Source organism: Callorhinus ursinus, unplaced genomic scaffold (assembly GCF_003265705.2).
Source record: "Callorhinus ursinus isolate GAN/ISIS: 27379988/994484 unplaced genomic scaffold, GSC_fseal_2.0 scaffold19, whole genome shotgun sequence".
In the NCBI taxonomy this organism is placed as follows: domain Eukaryota; kingdom Metazoa; phylum Chordata; class Mammalia; order Carnivora; family Otariidae; genus Callorhinus; species Callorhinus ursinus.
The window spans coordinates 15,969,110-15,991,199 of record NW_027397081.1 but is presented as its reverse complement, the minus strand read 5'-3'; the positions used below and the strand labels follow the sequence as shown (position 1 = coordinate 15,991,199).

Genomic DNA, 22,090 nt, shown 5'->3' with positions numbered 1-22,090 from the left:
AGGTTGGTGAGTGAAGGCTGGGGAGTGGGGGAGGGAGCCCCCGCTTACCCTGCTGGGAGGGCCTAGGGCCTAGCTGCTTGCCAGCTAGCCAGTCAGCAGGAGCACTGGCTGGCCCACTGACCTCACCGTGGGACTCTCTCTGGGGTGGGGCCCCAGCGGGGCCGGGCTGCAGTTCAGGGACTCAGACTCAGGGCCAGAAGGGGCTGGACTGGGGGACTCCAGCCTGCTCCTTATAGAGGAGGAAAATAGGGCTCAGGAGGGGTAAGTGACTGGCCCAGGTCCCACGGCCAGCTCAAGATGGAGCCGAGCAGAACCCAACTCTCCTGACTCCCTGATGGATGCTTCCTCCATTGGACCCCAGCCAGCCCGCAGTGCTCTCTGCCCAGGGACATGTCAGAACCCCACAGACTGGCCAAGAAGACAGAGGGAGGGGACGGAGAGGGGTACCCCGGGGGGGGCCTTGAAGGGTCTGTGTGGTCGTGAACAGGCATGTGATACGGGAACATCAGGGAAGCTTCCAGAGCATGGCAAGGGCCTGGCTCGAAGGGGCCAAAGACCTATTTATTCAGCAAGCATTTTTGAATGCATTTTTATATATCAAACACAGAGGATACTGCAGGGACCTAGGAGACATGCCTGTTCCCTCCTGAGGGAAGGAGCTTTCACCTGCCATGGTCTCCCAAGCCCTCAGACGAGTGTGCCCTGCTTTTGTGTCTCCCATCATGCAAGGGCAAATAGGAGCCCCAAGTTTCCAGTCTTGAACCCCAGGCTCCCTTGGGGGACCATTGAGGCCATCCCCCTGCCTCTGGGTCAGTCCAGGGCCTGGCATTGATAGTACTGATGGGGGGCGCCTGGGTGGCTCAGTCGTTAAGCGTCCGCCTTCGGCTCAGGTCCTGATCCCTGGGTCCTGGAATCAAGCCCCGCATCGGGCTCCCCGCTCCGTGGGAAGCCTGCTTCTCCCTCTCCCACTCCCCCTGCTTGTGTTCCCTGGCTCGCTGTGTCTCTCTCTCTGTCAAATAAATAAAATCTTTAAAAAAAAAAAAAAAAGATAGTACTGATGGTGCTCAATAAGTGGAGTGCAGTAAGGATGTGACAACACAAAGTGTACAGAGGCACAGCCAGTAACAGAGCTCAGGAATGAGCCCTGGAGAGACCCACCAGAGGGGATGGCTGCCCCGAGTTCAGGGTTAGGGCAAAGCTCAAACAAGCCCTTCTAGTGGGAATAAAACAATCTGTGAGGAGACTGGAGGGAATTGATTCATTCATCCAATGCCACTGATCACTCCCTCCTCCTTGCAAATCTCTATTCTCGTGGGTTCCGTTGCAATTTGGCAACAAATACTTACTGAGCACCTACCGTGTGCCAGGCCCTGGGCTGGGCACTGGAGATGTGGTGATGGGAAAGGACAGATTCCACTGTGGTGGAGAAGTCAGAGGCGTGAACGACCACGTTCCAAGGCAGAAAAGATCTGTAACAGAGGGGGCTCGGGGAAGGTCTGTGAAGCTTCCCAAAGGGGGTGGCCTGAGTGGGAGATCCATCGGTGGAGAAGGAGAAGAGTCTTCTAGGGCCTGCTAGGGAAGTGCAAGAGCAAGAGTCTAGGAATGTTAGGAGGAGGAAGAGAGGGAGGAAGGGACCATAGAAACATGGCGTGTTCTGAGGAGGGGCCCAGGCTGACATGGTTGGAGGGCATCACGTATGGAGAGATGTGGACAACAAGGCAGGATATAGATCAGGGGGATGTCAAATGCCAAGACATTTAGACTAGGGGCAGCCGGGAGCCAGGGGAGGCCGCGCCTTGTGCAGTACCTGCTTCTCCCCGCCTGGCTGGGTGAGGGGATGGAGCCGTGTCCCCCCAGGGCGTGGGCACTCAGCCTTAAGGGAGAAGACCTAATGGGGATGGCCATCATGGTGGCCACCGTGAGCCATGTGGGCAGCGCTTCCTGTCTCCTGACACACTTTCTCCTTAGTCCCATTTGGTTCTCCTAGCAACCCCGTGAGGTGGAGGCCTGGATTTTATGCCCCATTTGCCAGAAGGGGACTGAGGCCCAGGAAGGTGATATGGTTGGTGGCTCCCAGCAGAACAGTGCACTCGACCCTCCTCATCAAAAACAAGGGTGGGGGCGTGTATTTACTGCCGTGAGGCGGTACCCACAATGTATCGCCAAGTGAAAAGGCAGCTTGCGGAACAATACGTACAGTGTGTGATTCTCCCTCGGTGTGAGGAAAAGAAAAGATGGTCATGCGGAGAAATATAGGGAAATAATGTAAAGAGAAGAAAGTAAAAGAGGATATTTCCTGCAAGATTATCAGTGATATTTCTGAGTGGCGGGATCCCGAGTGGTGCCATTTTCTTCTCAGTATTTTTCAGTATCGCCCAGAGTGCTTTTATTACAAGCAATTACTATTTTTATGATCAGCTTCGGAAGAGTAATACTGCTAGAGAGGAAGGAGCAGCGCCCCTGGAGTCCGGGCGGGGGGCCGCGCCTGTCGCTGACCACCGCCCGCGTCTCCTTTGCCCAGGCCCCCACGCCCAGGTGGTCCAGGTGAACGACTCCATGTACGGTTTCATCGGTACGGATGTGGTGCTGCACTGCAGCTTTGCCAACCCGCTGCCCGGTGTGAAGATCACCCAGGTCACGTGGCAGAAGGCCACCAATGGCTCCAAGCAGAATGTGGCCATCTACAACCCAGCCATGGGCGTCTCCGTGCTGGTCCCCTACCGCGAGCGCGTGGAATTTCTGCGGCCCTCCTTCACCGACGGCACCATCCGCCTCTCCCGCCTGGAGCTGGACGACGAGGGAGTCTACATCTGCGAGTTCGCCACCTTCCCCGCCGGCAATCGAGAAAGCCAGCTCAACCTCACCGTGATGGGTAAGCTGGCCCAACCCCCTCCCTCCCTGCTCGTGCAGAGGCCTGGGGCCTGGGGCTTGGCCATTCTCGACGCGTGCCTCGATGGCCCCGTCGTTCTGCTTGGGTTCGCATGGCGCTTCCAGTCCCTTCCAGCCGGGCTGGGCCACAGTTCACTAGGGATTGGGGGCAGGGCCTTAGCTGTTGGACAGAGCTGAAGATCAGGATTCAGGTTGGAGCGCCCCCCCCCACCAAGGTGCTTTGTGAGTGACCAAGAAGCAAGCAGAAGCTTTAGACACCACGGTAAGGAGAAGAGCCGCATGAGCCACTGTCCTTGAGCAGGCCGAGGCTCCAAGAAGGCCTCTGCTTGACAGAAGCGGGTACCAGCCATAGAGCAGGGAGGACGTAGGTCAGGTGTGAAACAGTCCCGGGAGAAGTGCACAGCTGAGAGGTTGGCCAGGGGTACGTCCTGGACCCGCACACCTTGGGCGAGGCAGGAGAGCTGGTCCCATGGCGCTCTCCACTTCCCCGCAGCCAAACCCACCAACTGGGTAGAGGGTACCCAGGCAGTGCTTCGAGCCAAGAAGGGGCAGGACGACAAGGTCCTGGTGGCCACCTGCACCTCGGCCAATGGGAAGCCTCCCAGCGTGGTGTCCTGGGAAACACGCCTGAAGGGCGAAGCGGAGTACCAGGAGATCCGGAACCCCAACGGCACGGTGACTGTCATCAGCCGCTACCGCCTGGTGCCCAGCCGGGAAGCCCACCAGCAGTCCCTGGCCTGCATCGTCAACTACCACATGGACCGCTTCCGGGAGAGCCTCACCCTCAACGTGCAGTGTGAGCAGGGCACGGTGTGGGCCGGCTTCCTGGGGTGGGCACCGCTGTCCCCCCCCCCGACTACCCACCCACACCAGCCCTCCCTCCTCCTCTGCTTCTATCTCCCGCCGCTCTCCCCCGCCCCTTCTCTGGCCCCTCTAGCCTCCCCCTCCCTCTCTCTCCCTGGGGGTGCTTCGGCCTCCCTCCTCTCCTCCCCCATCTCCTCCCCCCTCTCCTCCCCTCCCCCACCTCCTCCCCCCTCTCTCCCCCATCTCATCTCCTCCCCTCTCTCCTCCCCATCTCCTCTCCTCCCCCCCCCCCCCCCTCCTCCCCCCCCCCTTGCCTCCCCCCCCCTCTCCTCCCTTGGCTCGTCTGTCCTCATACCTCCTCAGTCCCCTTGCTTCTGCTGCCCTGAGGGTCCATGAACCCCTCCCTCCCCCTTTCTCTCTCCGTCTTCCAGCTGGTTCCATGTCACTGCTCTCCCCCCTCCCTTCCCTGTCCGAGGCTCCCTCACCCCAAGTCCTGCTCTCCTGACCTCCCCCTTCTCAAAACATCATCCCTTGCCCCACAGATGAGCCCGAGGTGACCATCGAGGGGTTTGATGGGAACTGGTACCTACAGCGAATGGACGTGAAGCTCACGTGCAGAGCCGATGCTAACCCCCCAGCCACCGAGTACCACTGGACCACGTAAGTGCTCTGGGGCTGGCCGGTAGCCCGGCAGGGTACCTGGCTGGTCACAGGGAGTTGCCCCACCCCACTGGGGAGGAAAGTAGGGTCTACGGTCAGGTTTCTCAGCGACAAGGGGAGGGGCCGCGAGGGGCCACACACAGCACCCCCACATCTGACAGCAGCAGGGTCAGCGGGACAAACCATTCTGCCAAAGGGGGATTCCCTCATAATCTCTCTGCTTTCTTCTCCCTAATAAAAGAATTTTGTCGTTTTCCTTTGGTGATTCAGTCTTGAGTGAGTCACTCCCACCCCAGCCCCCGGTATTTATTTTTATCAAGGTGTCCCCAGGGAAGCTGGCTTTCTGGAGCATCCCATCTTTCTTTGTTCCTGTTCCTTCTCTCCAGCACCCCCAGATTCTCAAGGAGAGGGCAGCCGTCAGCCCAGCCTGCCTGTGTTCATGGCGTGCTTGTCCCATACCCCATCCTCTGGTTCTTGGCTTCCCAGTCTTTGAGCCTGGCCCTCAAAGGGTCCGGTCCGCCCCTCCCGCCGACGCTGATGGCCTGAGCCAAGGTTCTTCCCAGAGAAGAGCCGGATGGAACACGTAGAAAGACGGGCGTGGGGAAGCCAAGAAGCAGGTTGACGCGGATGGCCAGGAGATGGCTGCCCACATTGTGTCTACTCTTTCTCTGGAGGTAGCAGGCGCCAGCATGCCCCAGCCAGTTCTCACCTTCCTTCCACTTCCTGGAACCAGAAGTGCTTCTGGAAGGTGCAAGTGGCCGGGGCCGGCTTGCCAGTTTCAGCTGTGTGCGCCTGGGAGCTGCTGGGTCCAACAGAATCGTAGCTCCGTGGGTCAGGAGGAAGTCACCCTGTGTTTCCCCAGGAAAAAGGCCTGTGATGTGTCCAGCGAGACAATGAGATAGTGAAATGGAACACGATTCCTCCACATGGGGGTTACCTGAGCAGCTTGTTAAACCAGCAACCCAAGAAACCAGGAGTAGCCGGAAGAGCACTGTGCCAGGAGTCAAAGACCTGGCTAGGACTCCAGTTCTGTCACTTACAGCTGTGTTCCTTGACCTCGAACTTAGAGTTGCTCATCTGTTCCGTGGGACCAAGTACCTTCCTGTCCTGTCTGCGTTTCAGTGCTGGGACCATCGAGTGTGAAACGCAAGAGATTATTGTTGTGGTTGTTTGTCCTCCTTCCAAGACAGACCCTGCCCATTATTCGCTCAGCAAAAGGGCTGGGAGTCTTGGAGGCAGGTGGGTGACACCCAGGCAGCTTCTGGGCTGGAGAGTCCTAACCCTCTGCCCTGTCTCCCCATCCCCCCCAGGCTGAATGGCTCTCTCCCCAAGGGCGTGGAGGCCCAGAACAGAACCCTCTTCTTCAGGGGGCCCATCAACTATAGCCTGGCAGGGACCTACGTGTGTGAGGCCACCAACCCCATCGGCACGCGCTCGGGCCAGGTGGAGGTCAACATCACAGGTAGGAAGCTGCCCCCTGCCCGGCCACTCTGCCCCACCCACTGCTTCCTCCACTGCCGACGTCCCCCACCTTTGGCTCGTGTCATGCAGGGAGTTTGTGTCTTCTCTTTTCTCCTCCGGTTCCCCCTTGAGCTCTGGCCATTGGCCTTGCTTTGCTTTTCTCTTTTCTCTGTTACAAGGCCGTGTGTGAGACAGGGTGACCCCCGATCAAAGAGGGGTCAGAGGGAGGCTCCGGCAGGGAAGAAGTAAGTGCCATTTGCAGCAATGCTTCTGGGGGTCGGGGGACAGTGGGGAGCGGTGGTAGAGCCTGCCCATGTCCTGTGATGCTGGCAGGTGGAGCTCATCTGTTCCTGGAGCTCAGGAAGCCCACGGGGGCAGCAGGGACACAGGAGGGAAAACACGGAGGTGGCCCGGAGCCCTGGTGGCCGTGTGCCCTCGACCGAATTGCTGTTTTTCCTGCACTTTTCTCTGTGTCAGTGCGGATGAGGAGATTCGGCCCCCTGACCTCTCGGGGCCAAGGGAGGAAGCACGGGAGCTAGGATGTTCTGGGGGAGGCCTCCCATGGGCCACAACAGGAGCCACGGACGTCAGTGTCCGACAGCTGGGACGCGGACGGTGCTCTGGATATGGGGATAAGACGAGGTGCCTGGAAGGCCGCTTGTCAGAATTTACAAAATGCGGGCCGAGTACCTAGCACAGACCAGCAGTCTGTCAATAAATGGCCCATGCTCTGTGATTATGATCTCGATCTCTATCATTATCATGATTAATGGAAGGATCAAAACAAGCCAACAGAGGGGTACAGTTGCCATCACGAGTTCACAGCCGGAAGAGGGGGTGGCTTTAATATTGTAGCTGAGCTGGTCGCAGGATAAGAAAGTGACAGAAAGAACTGCCCAGGACAGGAAGTGGTGTCATGCTGCTGCCGAGATGGACAGGAAGTGACGCCGGGGGTGCGCATCGTGCGCAGGAAGTGACTTCAGAGAGATGTTGAGCCAGGCTGGGGAGTGTAGGAAGTTGAGCCGTGCTTACTGGATGGCAGGCACAGGACCTGGGCACGCCCTGGAGAGGCCTTAGCTCTGGGCCTGTGTCTCAGACGTCGGAGACCTCGTTTGTGGGTACGTTCCAGGTACAGCTGCCTAAGGAGCAGCCTGACGGTGTCCGGGGTCTGCACCGACCTGCTGTAGGGGCCGTTCCGTCACGCCCTCACTGGGGAAGGGGGAGTCACTGGTCGTTTGCCGCTCTCTTCAACCCCCTGCCCTTGGCTCTCTGACTGGTTGAGGTAGTAGCAGCATCTGAGGTGGAGCTGGGCAAAGCTAAGGCAGCCCATCCTCCAGGCTAAGGTTTAAGGAGGGGGGGGCGGAGGGAAGGGCAGAATCACACACTTCTCCCCTCCTGGAGCAAATGTGGGCCAAGCTCAGTGGGAGCCTCACAGGGGCCCGAGCCCTGGCCGACAGGCCGAGGGGCAGGCGGGGATGAGGAGTATTGGTAAGGGAGCGTGACCATGCCCCAGCGAGGCGTGTCCTTGGAGGGACAACACAGACGGACCTCAGCGTGTGGCTCTTCTCTCAGACTGTAATACAGAGATCATCACCCTTACCTCTGGCCAGATGCGTGCTCCAGTAGCTCGCACACACCGAGCCCTCCCTGGGTTGGGGGTACCTTGCCCAGAGGTGGACCACAGACACCACTACTCCATCGCCCTCCACTACTCAGGCTCTTTGGGGAAACAGCAGACTGGGAAATCACGGGAGGAGGCCAAGAAACCTGGGCGCAGCGATCGCCCGGTACCCCTGGCATGAGTGGACCAGTCAGAGGCCCTTCTAGGCTTATGGGGCCAAGTGGTGCTACCCAGCCCCAGAGGCAGGGCTGGGACAGCAAAGTCAGGGCATCCCTTCTCCCAGTGCTCAGTAGGATGCAGCATGCCCAGGAGTGCAGGGCTGCTCATCAGGGAGTCACACCAGGTCCAGGAGCAGGGAGGAAGGGAAGGGGGCACTTCCCAGGCCTGGGCTACAGAACAAAGAGGAAAGAAGCCCGCTGTGGAGGCGGGCCGTCTCCTGGGGGCTGATGGCTGCAGTGGTTCCTCTCATGGGATCTGTGGTCAGGCCTCGCTGGCCTTGTGGGCGGGGAGGGGGGGCCAAGCTGCCCAGGGCTCCAACTGGAAGAGGCACACAGCCTATCCTCCTGTGCTCCCCAGAGGCACAGAGCGGGGCAGGGGTGGCAACCAAAGTCACATACGTGGGTGGTGAGAAGGGCCTTGTGTAAGGACACTCCTCTTGCCAGCCCAGTTAGGCAGAAGCCAGGGAAGCATGACACTCACTGAATCATTGATGGGCCCAGGAGCTGTTCCGCCGGCCATCCCGAGGGAAGGAGGGACGATCTCGCAGCCCCTCTGGAGGGCTCAGCCAGAAAGCCTGAGCCTTTTCAGAGCTGTGTGTTCCTGTGCTCACGGACAATTTCCGAGCAGCCACCAACGCCACCAGCCCTCATCCTGCATCAGCTAGTGTCTGTCGCGTTCTCTGGGGGCCCAGTCCGAGGGACACAGCCATGCCCTGGGCTCCAAGCCCCGCTAGCCAGGAGGGAATGCATGAGTGAGACGGATAAGTGGAAATTTAATTTTTCATCCTGGCCATCCGTTCGGGTAATAGCTTTGCCCTGGGCGCATCTGGAGAGGAAAATGAAGAACAGCTGGGGCAGGAGGGGGAGGGGGCGGGCAGCAGGGTGTGTGCCAAAGGCACGTGCGTGTGCGGGGCACTGCACCCGCACAGATACACGGTAGCTCGGGCTTCTCGGGGCCCCGGGTGGTGGGGAAGGGGAAGGTGGGGAAGGTGGCATTTGAGTTGTTCCGACAAGGATGAGTGGGCAGTGATGGAGGGTGGGGGTTCGCCGGCAGGGGAAGCTTGTGGGAGGAAAATGGTGGGAGCCAAGTGGGCAGGAACGGAAGGAGTGGGGCTTTCTCTGTTTTGTCAAAGGGGAGTCTCTGAAGGGTTCTCGGCAGAGAAGCAGCGTGGTGAGGCAGGGGGCTTAGAACAAGCATTTGAGAGGCTGTGTGGATGGCAGCAGGGGCCAGTTAGGGGCTGTACAGTGAGGGGGTCCCTAGTGGGAAGCAGCAGGCCTGGGCCACGGCCATGGGGATAGGGAGACACACTCACCAGGATTTGTGCGTACATGTCCACGGGGCCGGCGGCCCTCACCCGGGCCCATGAGGAGCATTTCCTGGGGTTAGCCCAGGAGTCCCCAACAAACCAGTGAGCTCCCCTCCCTTCTCCCTCTGGGGGTAATGCAGAGAGTAGGGAGAGGTGCTCAGGGTGTGGCCTTGACCAGACTCAAGAGGCCAAATGGGGCAGCATCTATCCCTGGGACTGGGCTTGTCAGGAGGAGCAGAGAGGGAGGGGTCTGCCCCAGTCCCTGCTTTCGGTGAAGTCCCGGGCGCATCCACTGGGCATGACCGCTGGAGGGTGAAGGTAATAGGTCTCCCTCTTAGACTGGGAGTTCTTGTCACCAAGTGTTGGTGGGGCTTCGGGGTCCATCTGGAACGGAGAGTGTGTGTGAACCTGCAAGGGAGCGTGCCTCTGAGCGTGTAAACGTGTGCTGGCAAGCCGGTGGGCACCTGTCCACATGCTGCGTGTGCAGACGGGTGGGTGGCTGTGCCGTGGGCAGTCGTGCCTCTCTGCAGGCTGACGAATGGCAGTGCGCTGGGCTGTCAGTGCGCAGGCAGCTGCATCCGGGCTCCTGGGAGGACTGGCTTCTGCTCCAGCCTGATGGGTCCCTGCCCGGTGGCCTGCCAGCAGCCGCTCCAGAAGCAGAGGGCCACCCAGAGCCTGACGTCAGGCCTGCGGCCACCGCCCTACACCCTGGCAGGTGTAGTGCACCCAGCTTGCCGGCCCCCTCGCGGGGCCAGAGCACTCCTGCCTGCCTGCCGAAGCTCCAGCCTCGGGTCCGAAGCAAGCCCCTACCTTCTCTTCCACCCCAAACCTCCTCCGGGGCCTGGCTCCAGACGAAAACCCTGGCCTCCCCTCCACCCCAGCCCCGTCCCCAGCCCCCCTACCGGCCCACCCACCTCAGTCAGGAAAGCACAGTGGCAAAGGGATGCCGAGCCGCCGCCGCCCCCAGGGGCCCGGCCCACCCACCAGCCCAGAGGGGAGGCTGCAGTCCTTGGGGAATGGGGGCGCCCCCACACAGAGGGGGAGTGCCCCCTCTGTAAGACGATGTGAGGGAGGCCGGGAGGGACCCCACGCCCCAGCTGCTCTCTCCCCGGTCGGCCAAGGCCCCTGAGGCTCTGCTGCTGGTGCTGAGCATGACCGTTGGAAGGACAGAGAGGACCAGTGCTCCACTCCACACAAGTAGCCGCCTCTGCTCGCCAGTGAGCCAGGCCCTCCTGTCTCCTCCCTCTGCACCCTCACCCGGCGTCTGCACTCTGAAGTCCGCCATCCTCTACCTCTAGGCAGACCTGGACGCACCAGGGTTCCCCTTGGTCCCAAAAGTTCCCCAGGGAAGAGTAAACCTCCTTCGGGCTTAGGGGGGAGGAAAGTGAAACAGAAGGACCTAAAGGGGAAAGACACACAGAGGCTCACCTCTAAGACAAGCCTTGCCTCGACAGAATTCATTCAACAAATATTCCTGAGCTCCAGCTACCTGCCAGGCAGGCGAGGTGCTTGGGAATACATCAATGAGCCAGAGTCCCTGTCCCTCTGCAGTGAGTGTTTTAGTACAGAAGGACACAGAGCAGACGACAGAGGAAATACATCGGAAGCATCACGTGGTCATTTTGAAAGTGACATGGAGCAAAGAAGAGCAGGACCAAGGGAGGGGTCACAAGGGCTGGGGCGGGGTTCGTGAGCTGCGCTTTGGAATAGGGCAGTCAGGGAAGGAAGGCCTCGGCGAGAAGGGGATCTCGGTGAGAAGTTTGAGTCAGGCCTTGACAGAGGTGAGGGGGCGGCCATGGGACACCTAGGGGAAGTGTCTGCCGGGGTGCAGGGCGGCCTGTGCAAAGGCCCTGAGGAAGCCTGGAGAAGAATGAACCAGGAGGAAAGCGAGGGATGAAATCAGAGGTGGGGAGCAGAGGCACAGGTCATGTGGCCATTTTAAACTGATTTAACAGGTTCTCTGGCTATTATGTTCAAAGTCATCTCTAGAAGGAAAAGGTAGAATCAGGGAAGCCAGTTAGACAGCTGTTGCAATAATGCAGGTGACAGGGGCGCCTGGGCGGCTCAGTCGTTAAGCGTCTGCCTTCGGCTCAGGTCATGACCCCGGTGTCCTGGGATCGAGGCTGCATCGGGCTCCCTGCTGGGTGGGGAGCCTGCTTCTCCCTCTGCCCCTCCTCCCACACGTTCTCTCAATCTCTCTCTCTTTCTTTCTCTCTCTCAAATAAATAAGTAAAATCTTAAAAAAAATTAATGCAGGTGACAGGTGATGGAGTAGGCACAGAGCAATGGTAGAAAGTGGTCAGATTCTAGATTTACTCTGAATTCGATTTACAGACTTAATGTGGGACATAAGCCGCTCTCATGAAACAGGTAATACAGCAAACTCTACCATACTGGGATTAGTGGGGCCCAAAAAATTCAGTCTAGTCCAGTAAAATGTTGGAGAGCTTTATTTTTTCGTTGGGTCTCTGCTGTCACAGAAAGCATAAAAATAAGTATAACGGAACTTAGACTGCACACAACTGCAACGCGCCTGAATAGAAACAGTCCCAGATTATCATGAGGCTGCCACTTCCCCAACCCCTCTCCTCGTTCCTAAAAAAAAAAGAATTGTAGCCATTCAAAAACTTGAAGGAACAGAAATGGGCACAAGGGAATGAGGAAGGGCATTCCTGGAAGGGCCAACAGCACCAGCAAAGGCTTGCGGTAAAGAATCAACGTGGACAGCGAGGATGGTGAGTTAGCCAAAGCCAAGATCAAGTGGCATGATGGGAGTTCTGGAGCCCAGACTGGCACGGTCCAGCGGGCATTGGGGACATCATTGCTACTCTTTGAGAAAGGGAATGGTAGTGTCTACACAGTGGAAATTAACCTGGTGACTCTGGACAGAGTGAATAAAAGGGGACAGAGACCAAATGGAGGTGGGAGATTCAGGACTCTACTACCGTAAAACCTGGCATGAAGTGATAAAATATTGAATAGGAAGAGTCAGCAAGATTTGATGGGAAGATTTGAAAGGAAAGGTAGGTCCCTCCATGTGGATGCCTTTCTTACTCTCTTGGCCTCTCCAAGTTCTCACCATTCTTCAAGAATCCAGGCCACAGTGTTCTCCCTCCCCTGCACTCCTGAGGCACTTCTCTGCCAGTGCCCTTGAGTGTCTGCATGCTGCTTTGTCCCTAAGGGTGTCCTTTGGTTCCCTAGATAGGCTGTGAGTTTCTTGTATCCTGTGACTAGCAAAATAGATGCTCCATAAATGTTTGTTAATTGGGGAGGTGGCTGGATGGGTAAATCGGTGGGTAGGTGGACGGATGGATAGATAAGTAGAGGGATGGGTGGGTGGCTTGGTGGATGGGTAGGTGGATGAATGGATGGATGGTGGATAGGTGGATGGATGGATTGGTGGATGGATAGATCAGTAGATGGATGGGTGGATGGGCGAAGTGAGAGGCAGGTTAGAAAAGAGAGAGAGCACTCAGATCTAGAGTGAGAACGGAGGAGGTAGCCAGCAGGGTGAAAGTACAGAGGAGGCTGGGTTCCCGATAGCTGCCTTTTGGCCACGCCTTGTGGAGGCAGCTCCCACTTCGTGGTGAGCAGGTGTGCAGCCCTTTTAAAGGCAGTAAACAGATGGGACCTGGTGAAGCAGGAGAAGCTTGAGGTTCCAGGGAAACTGTTCTGGAAACAGGCGGTGAGGACAAATACTCAGTAAATACTTACTGGGCAGTCAGTCACTCGGTGACCTCCGCTGAGGACACAGTGATGACAAGTGGTTGTGCCCTCTCCCTGCCAACTCCTTCCTGCATGTGGAGAGGCCAGGAACAGGAGCATCTGGGTGGTCCCTGCTCAGCCACATGACTGCAGGCACATCGCCTCCCCTTCTTTGGGCCTCTGTGTTTTCATTAGCCCCTTCCAGCCTAGACTCCCAGGAGTCCTTTCCCCTTCTAGAGCCTCTGCCCTGCTCCGGCCTGCTGCAGGCAGCACCCCACCCACTCCCACACAGGGGCTGGCTTCCTCTCGGGAGGAGGGAACGGGCTCACCGGAGGAGCAGAATTCCCTTGGAGCGGGTGATGCTCATTCAAGGGATCAAGCTGGCAGGAACCAATTCCCAGAGACCAGAAAAATAAATACCCAAACCCTACACCTTTACCTGGGCCTGAGAGAAGAGCACCTAGAACAGCCGGGCAGCCTTCGCCCTGAACCTGCCCACCAGCCCACCAGCACCTCCTGACCACGGCCAGCCGTGGTCTCCGGTGCCACCCTGTGGTGGTGCTGGGTACCGCCTCCCCCAGCCTCACCTCCCCCCACTCTGGCCTCTGGCAAGGGAGTCCCCCTGTAAGGAGAAAGAGAGGGTAGGGGCAGCACTGACCAGAGCACAGGTGCTCCCTCACCCGGCCTTCCCTCCCTCCCCCCCTCCCCGCTTCCTTTCTCTTCTCTCCACCTTTCCTGCCTCCTGGTCTCCACCCTGTCGTCAGGGTGCACGTTTGTACACACGCATTCGGCACATCAGCACAGGCATGCGGGCTGGCCACGAGGGCCAGGGTGTGCTCCGGCACGAGCTCCCTCGTGCGTTCGCGTGATCATGGCCATGTACTCACGTGCGCTCGCGCCTCCTTCCTGCACAGCTGTGCCGAGCATCTCCCGCTCCTAGCCCAGGCTGCCAGCACCCTTGGCACCCACCTTACCCTCCGGGGCCAGACCGCAGCCAAGAACCACAGCCCTGGTTTCTGGCACTCCCAGGGCATCACTGAGACCAGCCTGGGAGCCTGTCCTCTTCCCTGTACCCCGGGGAGCAGGTGAAATCAGACGTGGGGCGCCCAGTGACCCGCAGGTGTCCGGCACAGGGTTACCACGTTCGCACGGGCTCTCCCTGCAAAAGAACCGATGTTGCGTCATTGGCTGGTGGTCTCGGGCAAGTTGTTCAACTTCTCTAAGCCTCGTCCTGTCGTGCGTTGAATGGAAAGTAATAGCACACTTATGTCATGGGGTGCCAGGACGGTGACTGGCAGCTAGGGGACACTGGGTCGGGGGTGGGCTGGCACCACAGCCAAGGAGAAGGCCGGCATGGAGGCTCTGGGGCTCCAGCACTCTCTGCCTCTCCTCTCGCTCCACCTACAACACCGTGGTGCGCTGGGCTCCTGGAGGGTTGCCGGCTCCCAGAGGGGTGAGGGCCCCCGGAGGGGTGGGGCGCCGAGGGGTGGCAGCTCCCAGAGGGCGGGGCGCCGAGGAGCCTGTGGAACCTGAGCTGCCCTTGGGCCTTGGACCCGCTTCCTGGCCTTTCCATCCCCTGCCTCCCTCCCTGCCTCCCCTGCCGAGTCCCCCTTAGGAGCAGACACTGACACTGTCCCCCTCCATGTCTTTTCCTCCCCCAGAATTCCCCTACACCCCGTCTCCTCCCGAACATGGGCGGCGCGCAGGGCCGGTGCCCACGGCCATCATTGGGGGCGTGGCGGGGAGCATCCTGCTGGTGGTGATCGTGGTCGGAGGGATCGTGGTGGCCCTGCGCCGGCGCCGGCACACCTTCAAGGGCGACTACAGCACCAAGAAGCATGTGTACGGCAATGGCTACAGCAAGGCGGGCATCCCCCAGCACCACCCGCCCATGGCCCAGAACCTGCAGTACCCGGACGACTCGGATGATGAGAAGAAGCCCGGGCCCCTGGGCGGGAGCAGCTATGAGGAAGAGGAGGAGGAGGAGGGCGGCGGGGGGGGCGAGCGCAAGGTGGGCGGCCCCCACCCCAAATACGACGAGGACGCCAAGCGGCCCTACTTCACCGTGGATGAGGCGGAGGCCCGTCAGGACGGCTACGGGGACCGGACTCTGGGCTACCAGTATGACCCCGAGCAGCTGGACTTGGCCGAGAACATGGTTTCTCAGAACGACGGGTCTTTCATTTCCAAGAAGGAGTGGTACGTGTAGCCGCCTCCCTCCAGAGCCTCTGTCTGCGCCCCTTTCTCCCCAGCCCCCACCCGCACGCCCCCTGCCCATCCCCGTGCCCGCTCCTGCAGGAGCTCCACAGAGACTCACCCAGCTTCCCAAAGCCAGCCCCACACTCCTGGGGAGCGGGGAGCCCAGGACAGATGCGACCTGGCTTGGTTTTGATTTCCTCCCCGTCCCTGGCCCTCCCCATGCTGTTGTGTTCACTGTGGGCTTTGGTGTTGCTGTACCTTTCCTCCCTTGGCCCTCCGCCTGCCCTCTGTGCGGGGAGCCCTGTTCTCGTCTTGTGTACCTGGGCACCCCTCCAGGGTTTGGGGAGCCAGCCCTCCCCCACTTCCCAACACTGGAATCTGTTTGTGTCCTTTCCGGGGTGGAGGGCTGAGGGGGCTCCCAGGGGAAAAGCCCCACCCCATCCCCAGATGCTGCTCTTTTCCCAGGGAGAGGGAACCCAGTCCTCCCTGCCACGAGCAGCCGGGAGCTCGGACCCCCGGTCTAGACAGCCATTGCACCCGAGAGGCAGGGAGATGCTTCTCCAAAGCACCCAGGGTCGTCTTGTTACGTGAATGGAGTTGAGGTCCCCACCCAGGGCCTTGGGCAGTGTGTTTTCCCGGTGAGGTTGGTTTTACATTTTTTTTCCTCATTGGCCAACAGAGAGTGAAGTTGGCCCAGCTCTGGTGTGTCTCTCCTCTTGACCCCTATCTGCTCCCCACACACTGGGGCTCCGGGTGGACTCTGGCCCACGCTTCCCATATGCCTCTCCCGACACATGACGCAGACACCTACATGCACTCACCACTCATGTCCACCCCTCGTTCCCCTGGGGTCACATGCCCTTGCAGGCTGGACACCGCCGGGGCCCACCCCTCTCTGCTCCACCTCTCCCCCTCCCAGATGAGGATGGGGACACCTTCAGAAGTTTCCGGGGACAGCTGAGACCAGGGCCCCCTGGAGCCTCTATCCTAGGAGCTCAGGCTGGCCCTAAAATGCTTCTTTCGGCAGGGGAGTTTCTCAGACTTCTCCCTTATCTGTCAAGTGCTAGCTTGATTCTCCTGGGGAGTCAGGGCTGGGGTCCCTAGGATGTCCTGGTGTCAGAGGTGACTGAGTACCACCACCACAGAGAGCAATGCGGAAGGGAGTCTACGGTAGAAGTTTTGCAAACACAGATGCTGAAGAGTGCAGCTGGTACCCCACCCCCCAAGGCCAATGCAGATGTTCTGGGCTTGCCAGAAAGCACAGGGGCAGTAGGGTAGCCAGGAATCCTGATTCAGAAGCCCTTGCCCGCCACTCTCCACTCCTGGCTCAGCTATACCTGGTCTCCATTCTGGGAGGGGGAGGGAGTGGGGGATCCTTGGGAAAGCTTTCCCTTTGAGTTACAGATTCCCTCCTTGAATGGGGCTCTGGATTCCCATCAGTCACCCAGGACGAGGGCTTCCTGTCTGTACAGTGGGGGAAAGGCCCCTCCCAGCCCTCTCCAGTCCCCCCAGTTCAAAGTGCCTCAGTTCCTCCATCTGCTCACCCTGGTCCCCCCAGCTCTCTAGATAGGAAAGACCCTGGGATGGGAGAGGCAGGCTTATGCCTGCCCATTAGGGTTCCAGTTAACTCAGCCCAGGCTGTCAGGGGCTCTGTGGGATGGCAAGTGTTGGGGGGGGGAAGGGAAGCAGACCACTCTGTGCCCCACGGGCACTGACCTACCTGCCATAGGCTTCCCAAGGGAGCCCCAGCCCCCAGCCACCACCACCCCGCTCCCCTCCCTGGTGCTGCTATTGAACCCCCGGCCAGCCCTGTCTCTGCCCTGGCGACCCTGGGCCCACCAGCTGGGCCACCCTCACCCGGCCCCCACTGCCCTCGCCCCAGCCCTGGCTGCCCAGTAGCCACGTAGCAGAAGTCTGAAGCCATGCCAGCCCTGGGGCAGCTCTCCTCTCTTGGCATTAGGGATGCTAGATGGGGTGGAGTTGGGGAAGAACATGCTGGGGTCTTTCTTGCTGCAGGGCAGAGGGGGGCAGAGGAGTTGGGCTGCTTCTCCTAGCAGTATTAGTGTTCCCCCAGGGCAGAGGACCTTTTCCATGTTACATCACTGCCCCATCCCATCTCACGGCACTCTGGCCCTTCTGTCCGGTCTCCTGGCCCCCAGGCAGGAGGAAATCCCAGAGGCATTCTCTGTCTTCTTGAAACCATGAAACTGAAAGAACTCTTCCCCGTGTCTCCCTTATCCTACACTACCACCCCCTATTCCTCATTATATGATGTACTTAGGAGGGCCCCTGGGCCCAGCCAAAGCACTGAGTCCCCCTTAAGACACCTCCATACCCTTCCCCCAAGCAAAGCACAAACTGGGACCCATGCCACATGCATGGGCCATGTGGGAGGCTCCTGCCTGTCCGAGAACCCTGCAGCACACCCAGCAGGGCAGTTGCTACTCGGGGGCCGAAGGTAGGCATGAGGCAGGCAGGGGTCCACACTCAGGCCTGGAAAGGTGGGGTTTTCCGTGCCCCGAGTCTGCAGGAAGGTGGGCCCTGCTGCTGGGCCCCCCCATAGCCCACTGGCAAAGGGGAGGTCTGACCCAGCAGAGAGATGAGGACGTTCCGCTTCTCCTTCATGCCCCCAGCCTGAGCTGAGCTTCTGCCTTTGCTGGAAATGAAATAAACTTGGTATTCCTTGTGCCAAGGCATCCCCCAGTTGTCACCCTGCCTCTTGTTACCCTCCCTGTTCTTGCCCCCCTTCCCCTAACCTCCCCCATTTCTCTAAGATTTTGATAATGTTCTAATGTGTAAACAAACCATCTGAGTCCCCTTCCATCAGAAGGAGCTGAAAAGCAGCAGTGTGGGATCGGTGATCACGAGCAGGCACGCACAGCCACGTCAGGCCCAGTCCACACGCACACGGGGCACACGCCCCTCCAACAGACCCAAGCACAGGTGCCCCGGCGCACGCACAGGTGCGCACGCGCAGCCTCGGGAGGGGGCTGGGCTGGTCCTGCTGAAAGCCCCACGGGGAGAGGTGAATTCCCAGCACTCAGGCCATTAGAGAGACTCACGGAGGCCTCGTTTCCCCGGGCGTGTGCCCCCTCTGCCAGCCCCCTCCCACGTGCCCCAGCCACTGGTGCAATAATTTTTTCTGCCATCCTCCAAGCAGAGGAATCGGGAATCGGGAATCGTGTTAGGTGGATGAGGCCCGGGAGGAGGAGGGTGCTCACAGGCCTCCAGGGCCCCAGACGGACCTCTCCACCAGGAGCCCGCGCCCACCAAGGAGCAGGCGGGACCCTCCCAGGCCCCCGTGCCTACAGAGAGCCCTTCTCTGGCCTCGGGCGCCCCGGGGGGGAGCAGGCCCTGAGAGGGCCCCTGGGGCCTCTCGCTGCTACTGTGCCACTGGAAGGCCAGAGGCACCCCTGCTCCAGGTGCTACTGCTCTCCGACTCCTGCTGTGAGGAACAGGATTCTGGGCCGGAAAACAGTGGTTTCCTCTTTTTGTATAAAACGGTAACAAAATTCAGGAGAAGCTGCCACCCCTCACCTCTGAGTGCGCCGCGCTACCTTGCCTTCGGTTTCTTCGTCATGGTTTCGTCTTTGGTCCCAGGGACGGCCCAGCAGGTTCTCCTGGTTCGGAACCGGGGGGTGTTTGCATCACCCCCTTTTACTTGTATAAAAAAAAAAATGATGGGTTGAAAAATGTACTGAGGAAAAAAAATGTACTTTTTTATAAATAAAGTGTTTAAAACAACCCTGGTTGCCTCTGCCACTCACTCCCCGCCTCCCCGCGGTGGCCACGCCGTGGGCGCAGGGACAGGGTCAGGCTGGAGACCGGTCGGCACAGTAGGGAAGGGCAAGGAGCCTCCAGCCGGCGCCCGGGGTGGCTCCGGGACAGTGAGGACGCAGACCCCTGCAGGAGCCCGGCCTGGGGCGTGGGGAGCCTGCCTGAGACCTCACCCCAGCTCCCAAGCTGCCCCGAAGCCCCACCCACGGGACCACGGTGGGCAGCAGTGGCAGGCACAGGCGGGGAGGCCTTGCGGACGCTGGCTGAGGCAGCCCCCCCGCCCCCGCCAGCTGGCCCGAGCCCCTGCCTTCCTGCCCCACAGCCTCGGAGCACAGCTCAGGCTGCTCCCATTTCCCCCTTCTCGCCCGCTGTCCCGCTCCCTCCTGCCAGGTCCCTTCCTGCGGTCGTTTGGAGGGGGAAAGCAGCAGTGCCACACCTGTCGTGTCAGACACACTGGGGACAGGGGCGAGATGGGGAGCTTGATCCTTTCATCTTCTGTTTCAAGGAGACTGCCAGGACCTGTCCCCTACCAGCTCTCTCCCAGAGATCCCTCCGGCGGCGGGGGTGGGGGGGGGGTGCCGCTGGTTGCAGGGAAGGGCTCCTCCTTCCTTGGTCACCTCCCCCCCCCCCCAAACTCCAGCACCATCTGCTTCCCATCTCCTGAGCTGGAATGCAGGACAAATCGGTAGTGGGTGGGAGTGGCAGGGGCTTCACCCCCCGCCCCGCCCTGTTACCACCAGTAGCATCTCCTTCCGCTGAAATCCACACCGTACGCCCCTGAGGAAAGGGGGGAGGGATGCTGGAGGCCAAGGCGGCCACTTAGCAGAAAGCCCTCCTGCTCATCTGGGGTGAAGCCCATCCTCCACACCTAGGATGCGGTGGGGTGGGGAGGCCGGGGCAGGCGGAATCGGGGAATCAGGCGTGGAGAAGAAGCCAGCAGCTGTTGGTAGCTGGCTGGGCCCCTCGCTGGGAGGCCAGACCAGCACCCTAGACTGTTTAGATGCTGATTCTCGAATGAGATGCAAATTGGTTGTTTAAGTGGTCACTTCCTCAGTTTTCCAGGCTGTCCGTTTAAGTTAAATTTTAATTTGTGCAGGCAATAAATGCTTAATTACATTATTAATATATTGGAAGAGAGCAGTGGACAGAACGTCCTAATTGGCATTTAACTAGAGCGTTCCGGCAAATTAGCCAAGACTTTCCCCGGCAGTGGAAGGAGGGCCAGCCAATTAGTCCCAGGCACAGGCTCTCCAGGCCAGAGAAGCCAGATCCGGCCCCTTACCCCAGGGTCCCAGGAGTCCAGGGCACACCTTGCTCTCTAGTTGCTAGTTGAGCTAGACTCAGGAAGAACTTTGCTCATTAGGCTCCTTCTGCCCAAACCTCAACCCTCAGCCCTGTCCCCACATCTCCGCCCTCGGCACGGCAGAGGACCAAACGCTGGGTGGCCTGGGACAGGATCCGCCTGTGTGGCTAAGGTCCCCCTGGGGTGTGCGCACCACTGCCCTCCCTCAGCTGTGGGCCCGGGACTAAGATAGCTGGGCAACCAGAGCTCCTTTCTGGATACCATGGATGCCTCTCTCCCTTCCTCCTTACCTTGACCACTCTGATTGCAGATGGTGAAGAGAAGAAACTTGATGAATTGAGGGATTCATATTTTTTTTACTCACACATTCATTCATTCATTCCTTTGGCCACCCTGGGCCAGGCCACTCCTGAGCTCCTGTGATGGCCCCGCCCAGAGTCCTTGCTTTCAAAGAATTCCGAGCCTCCAGGGGTCCCAAATTCCAAAACAGCCAGGGCCTGCTAGCCACAAGTTGAAGCAGAGCTGTGTGTAAAGCCCTCTATGGGAGCACAGAACAGGAATGGCTAATTTTGCTTGGGAAGGTCTGAAAGGCTTGTGACGTTTCCCCTGGGCCTGAAGGATGTGTAGGAGTTCTCCAGACCAGGAGTGTTTAAGAGTAACCCAAGCTAACTTGAGAGTTTAGCCTTTTATATTAGTTGTTCTAAAAGAGATCATTCTAGTCCAACATGCTCATTCGGCCCAGTGAGAACTGAAGCCAGGAGAGGAAGCTAAGGCTTGACGACCAGACCATCAGAACGCATGCGCTAAACATGCTCAGAGGGCCAGAGCCAGGTCTTGGGGCAGGGGGAAGCCCGGAAGGGGCCGGCACCAGCCTAACTCTGGAGAATGCCAGACCCGACACCGGTTTCGATTCACCCATGGGGCAGTGTGAACCCCCGTGGGTTATAAACTGGGTTTGTGGGAACCACTTTTGGTGTTGAGCAGAAAAGATGGTAGGATTCTGACGCCACTTCCAACGTGCATTTTGTGCCACGCCACCAAGCAATAAACTCAATCTGAACGCTGTCGACCTGGAGGAAGCATCAGATCCCACAGGCTAGAGGCTCAGTCCCAAAAGACTGTCCCCCACCCCAAACGCCAGGGTCACGCCCAGCTTGTCACCTGTACTTCCGACCCATGAACTAGAAATCAGAGGTTCCTTGGGTTCCATTAATTTGCTAGAGTGGCTCACAGAACTTAGGAAACCAGTTAACTCAGTAGATCACCTGTTCATTATTAAAGGCTATAACTCCTAGAAGAGCCACATAGGGCAAGGCACGTGGGAAGGGGCTGGAGCTTCTCTTCCCGCACCTGCGTGGGGTCACCAAGCCAGAAGCTCTCCGAACCCTGTCCCTTTGGGCTTTTATGGCGGCCTCAGGACACAGGCGTGATTGACTAAGTTATTGGCCACTGATAACTGAACTCAATCTCCAGCCCCTCGATTCTCCCTGGAGGTCAGAGGTGGGGCGGAAAGTTCCAACCTTCTAATCACACGGTTGGTTCCCCTGGCAGCCAGCCCCCATTCTTAGGTATTTTCCAAATTTCATTAACTTAAACCCAGGTGTGGTTGAAAGGATTTCTTATGACTATCAAGCCACCTTTATGGCGCTTATCACTTAGGAAATTCCAAGGGTTTTAGGAGCTCTGTGCCAGGAACCAGGACAAAGACCAAACACATGCTTCTTATTATAAATCTCAATTATCACAGGTGGTATCTGCCATGCTTTTGAAGAAGGGGAGGTGGGTGGGTGAGAGGGAAAGGTGCAGGAGGAAAGGCTTCTGTGAAAGCTGGAGGGGAGACCTTGCTCCTGGAGGCTCCTCTGCCCTGCCCCCATGGCCAGACACTTCGGGGGAGCAATCCTTGGGCTCTACCTTGGTACTGGCTTCAGTGGCCCCGAAGCCCTATTTTCTCCCCCTGGTTTACAGCCTTGATGGCAGAACCAGGCCAATCCCACTCTACTGGCACACCATCAACTCGCAGATGAGAAGCTGCGGCACGGCCCTCTTCCCTCCCCTCTGCCAACCACACCCTCCCCAGCACACACACTCCACTGCCTGGGGCCTCATCTGAGCCAGCCAGCCCCTCGGGCCTGGCGCATCCAAGCTC

General features: G+C 59.1%; 1 protein-coding gene across 1 annotated transcript in view; it reads left to right on the top strand.

The window, feature by feature from the left end:
- NECTIN1 (nectin cell adhesion molecule 1) overlaps positions 1-18,608 on the top strand; it is a 63,667-nt gene extending 45,059 nt beyond the window's left edge. Inside the window, exons 2-6 of the mRNA XM_025893648.2 lie at positions 2,522-2,872; positions 3,383-3,685; positions 4,236-4,353; positions 5,664-5,815; positions 14,327-18,608. Of these exons, the coding sequence (XP_025749433.1) occupies positions 2,522-2,872; positions 3,383-3,685; positions 4,236-4,353; positions 5,664-5,815; positions 14,327-14,874 (1,472 nt within the window). The 3' untranslated portion in view covers positions 14,875-18,608. The remainder of the gene's footprint in view (positions 1-2,521; positions 2,873-3,382; positions 3,686-4,235; positions 4,354-5,663; positions 5,816-14,326) is intronic.
- Positions 18,609-22,090: the final 3,482 nt, after the last annotated feature.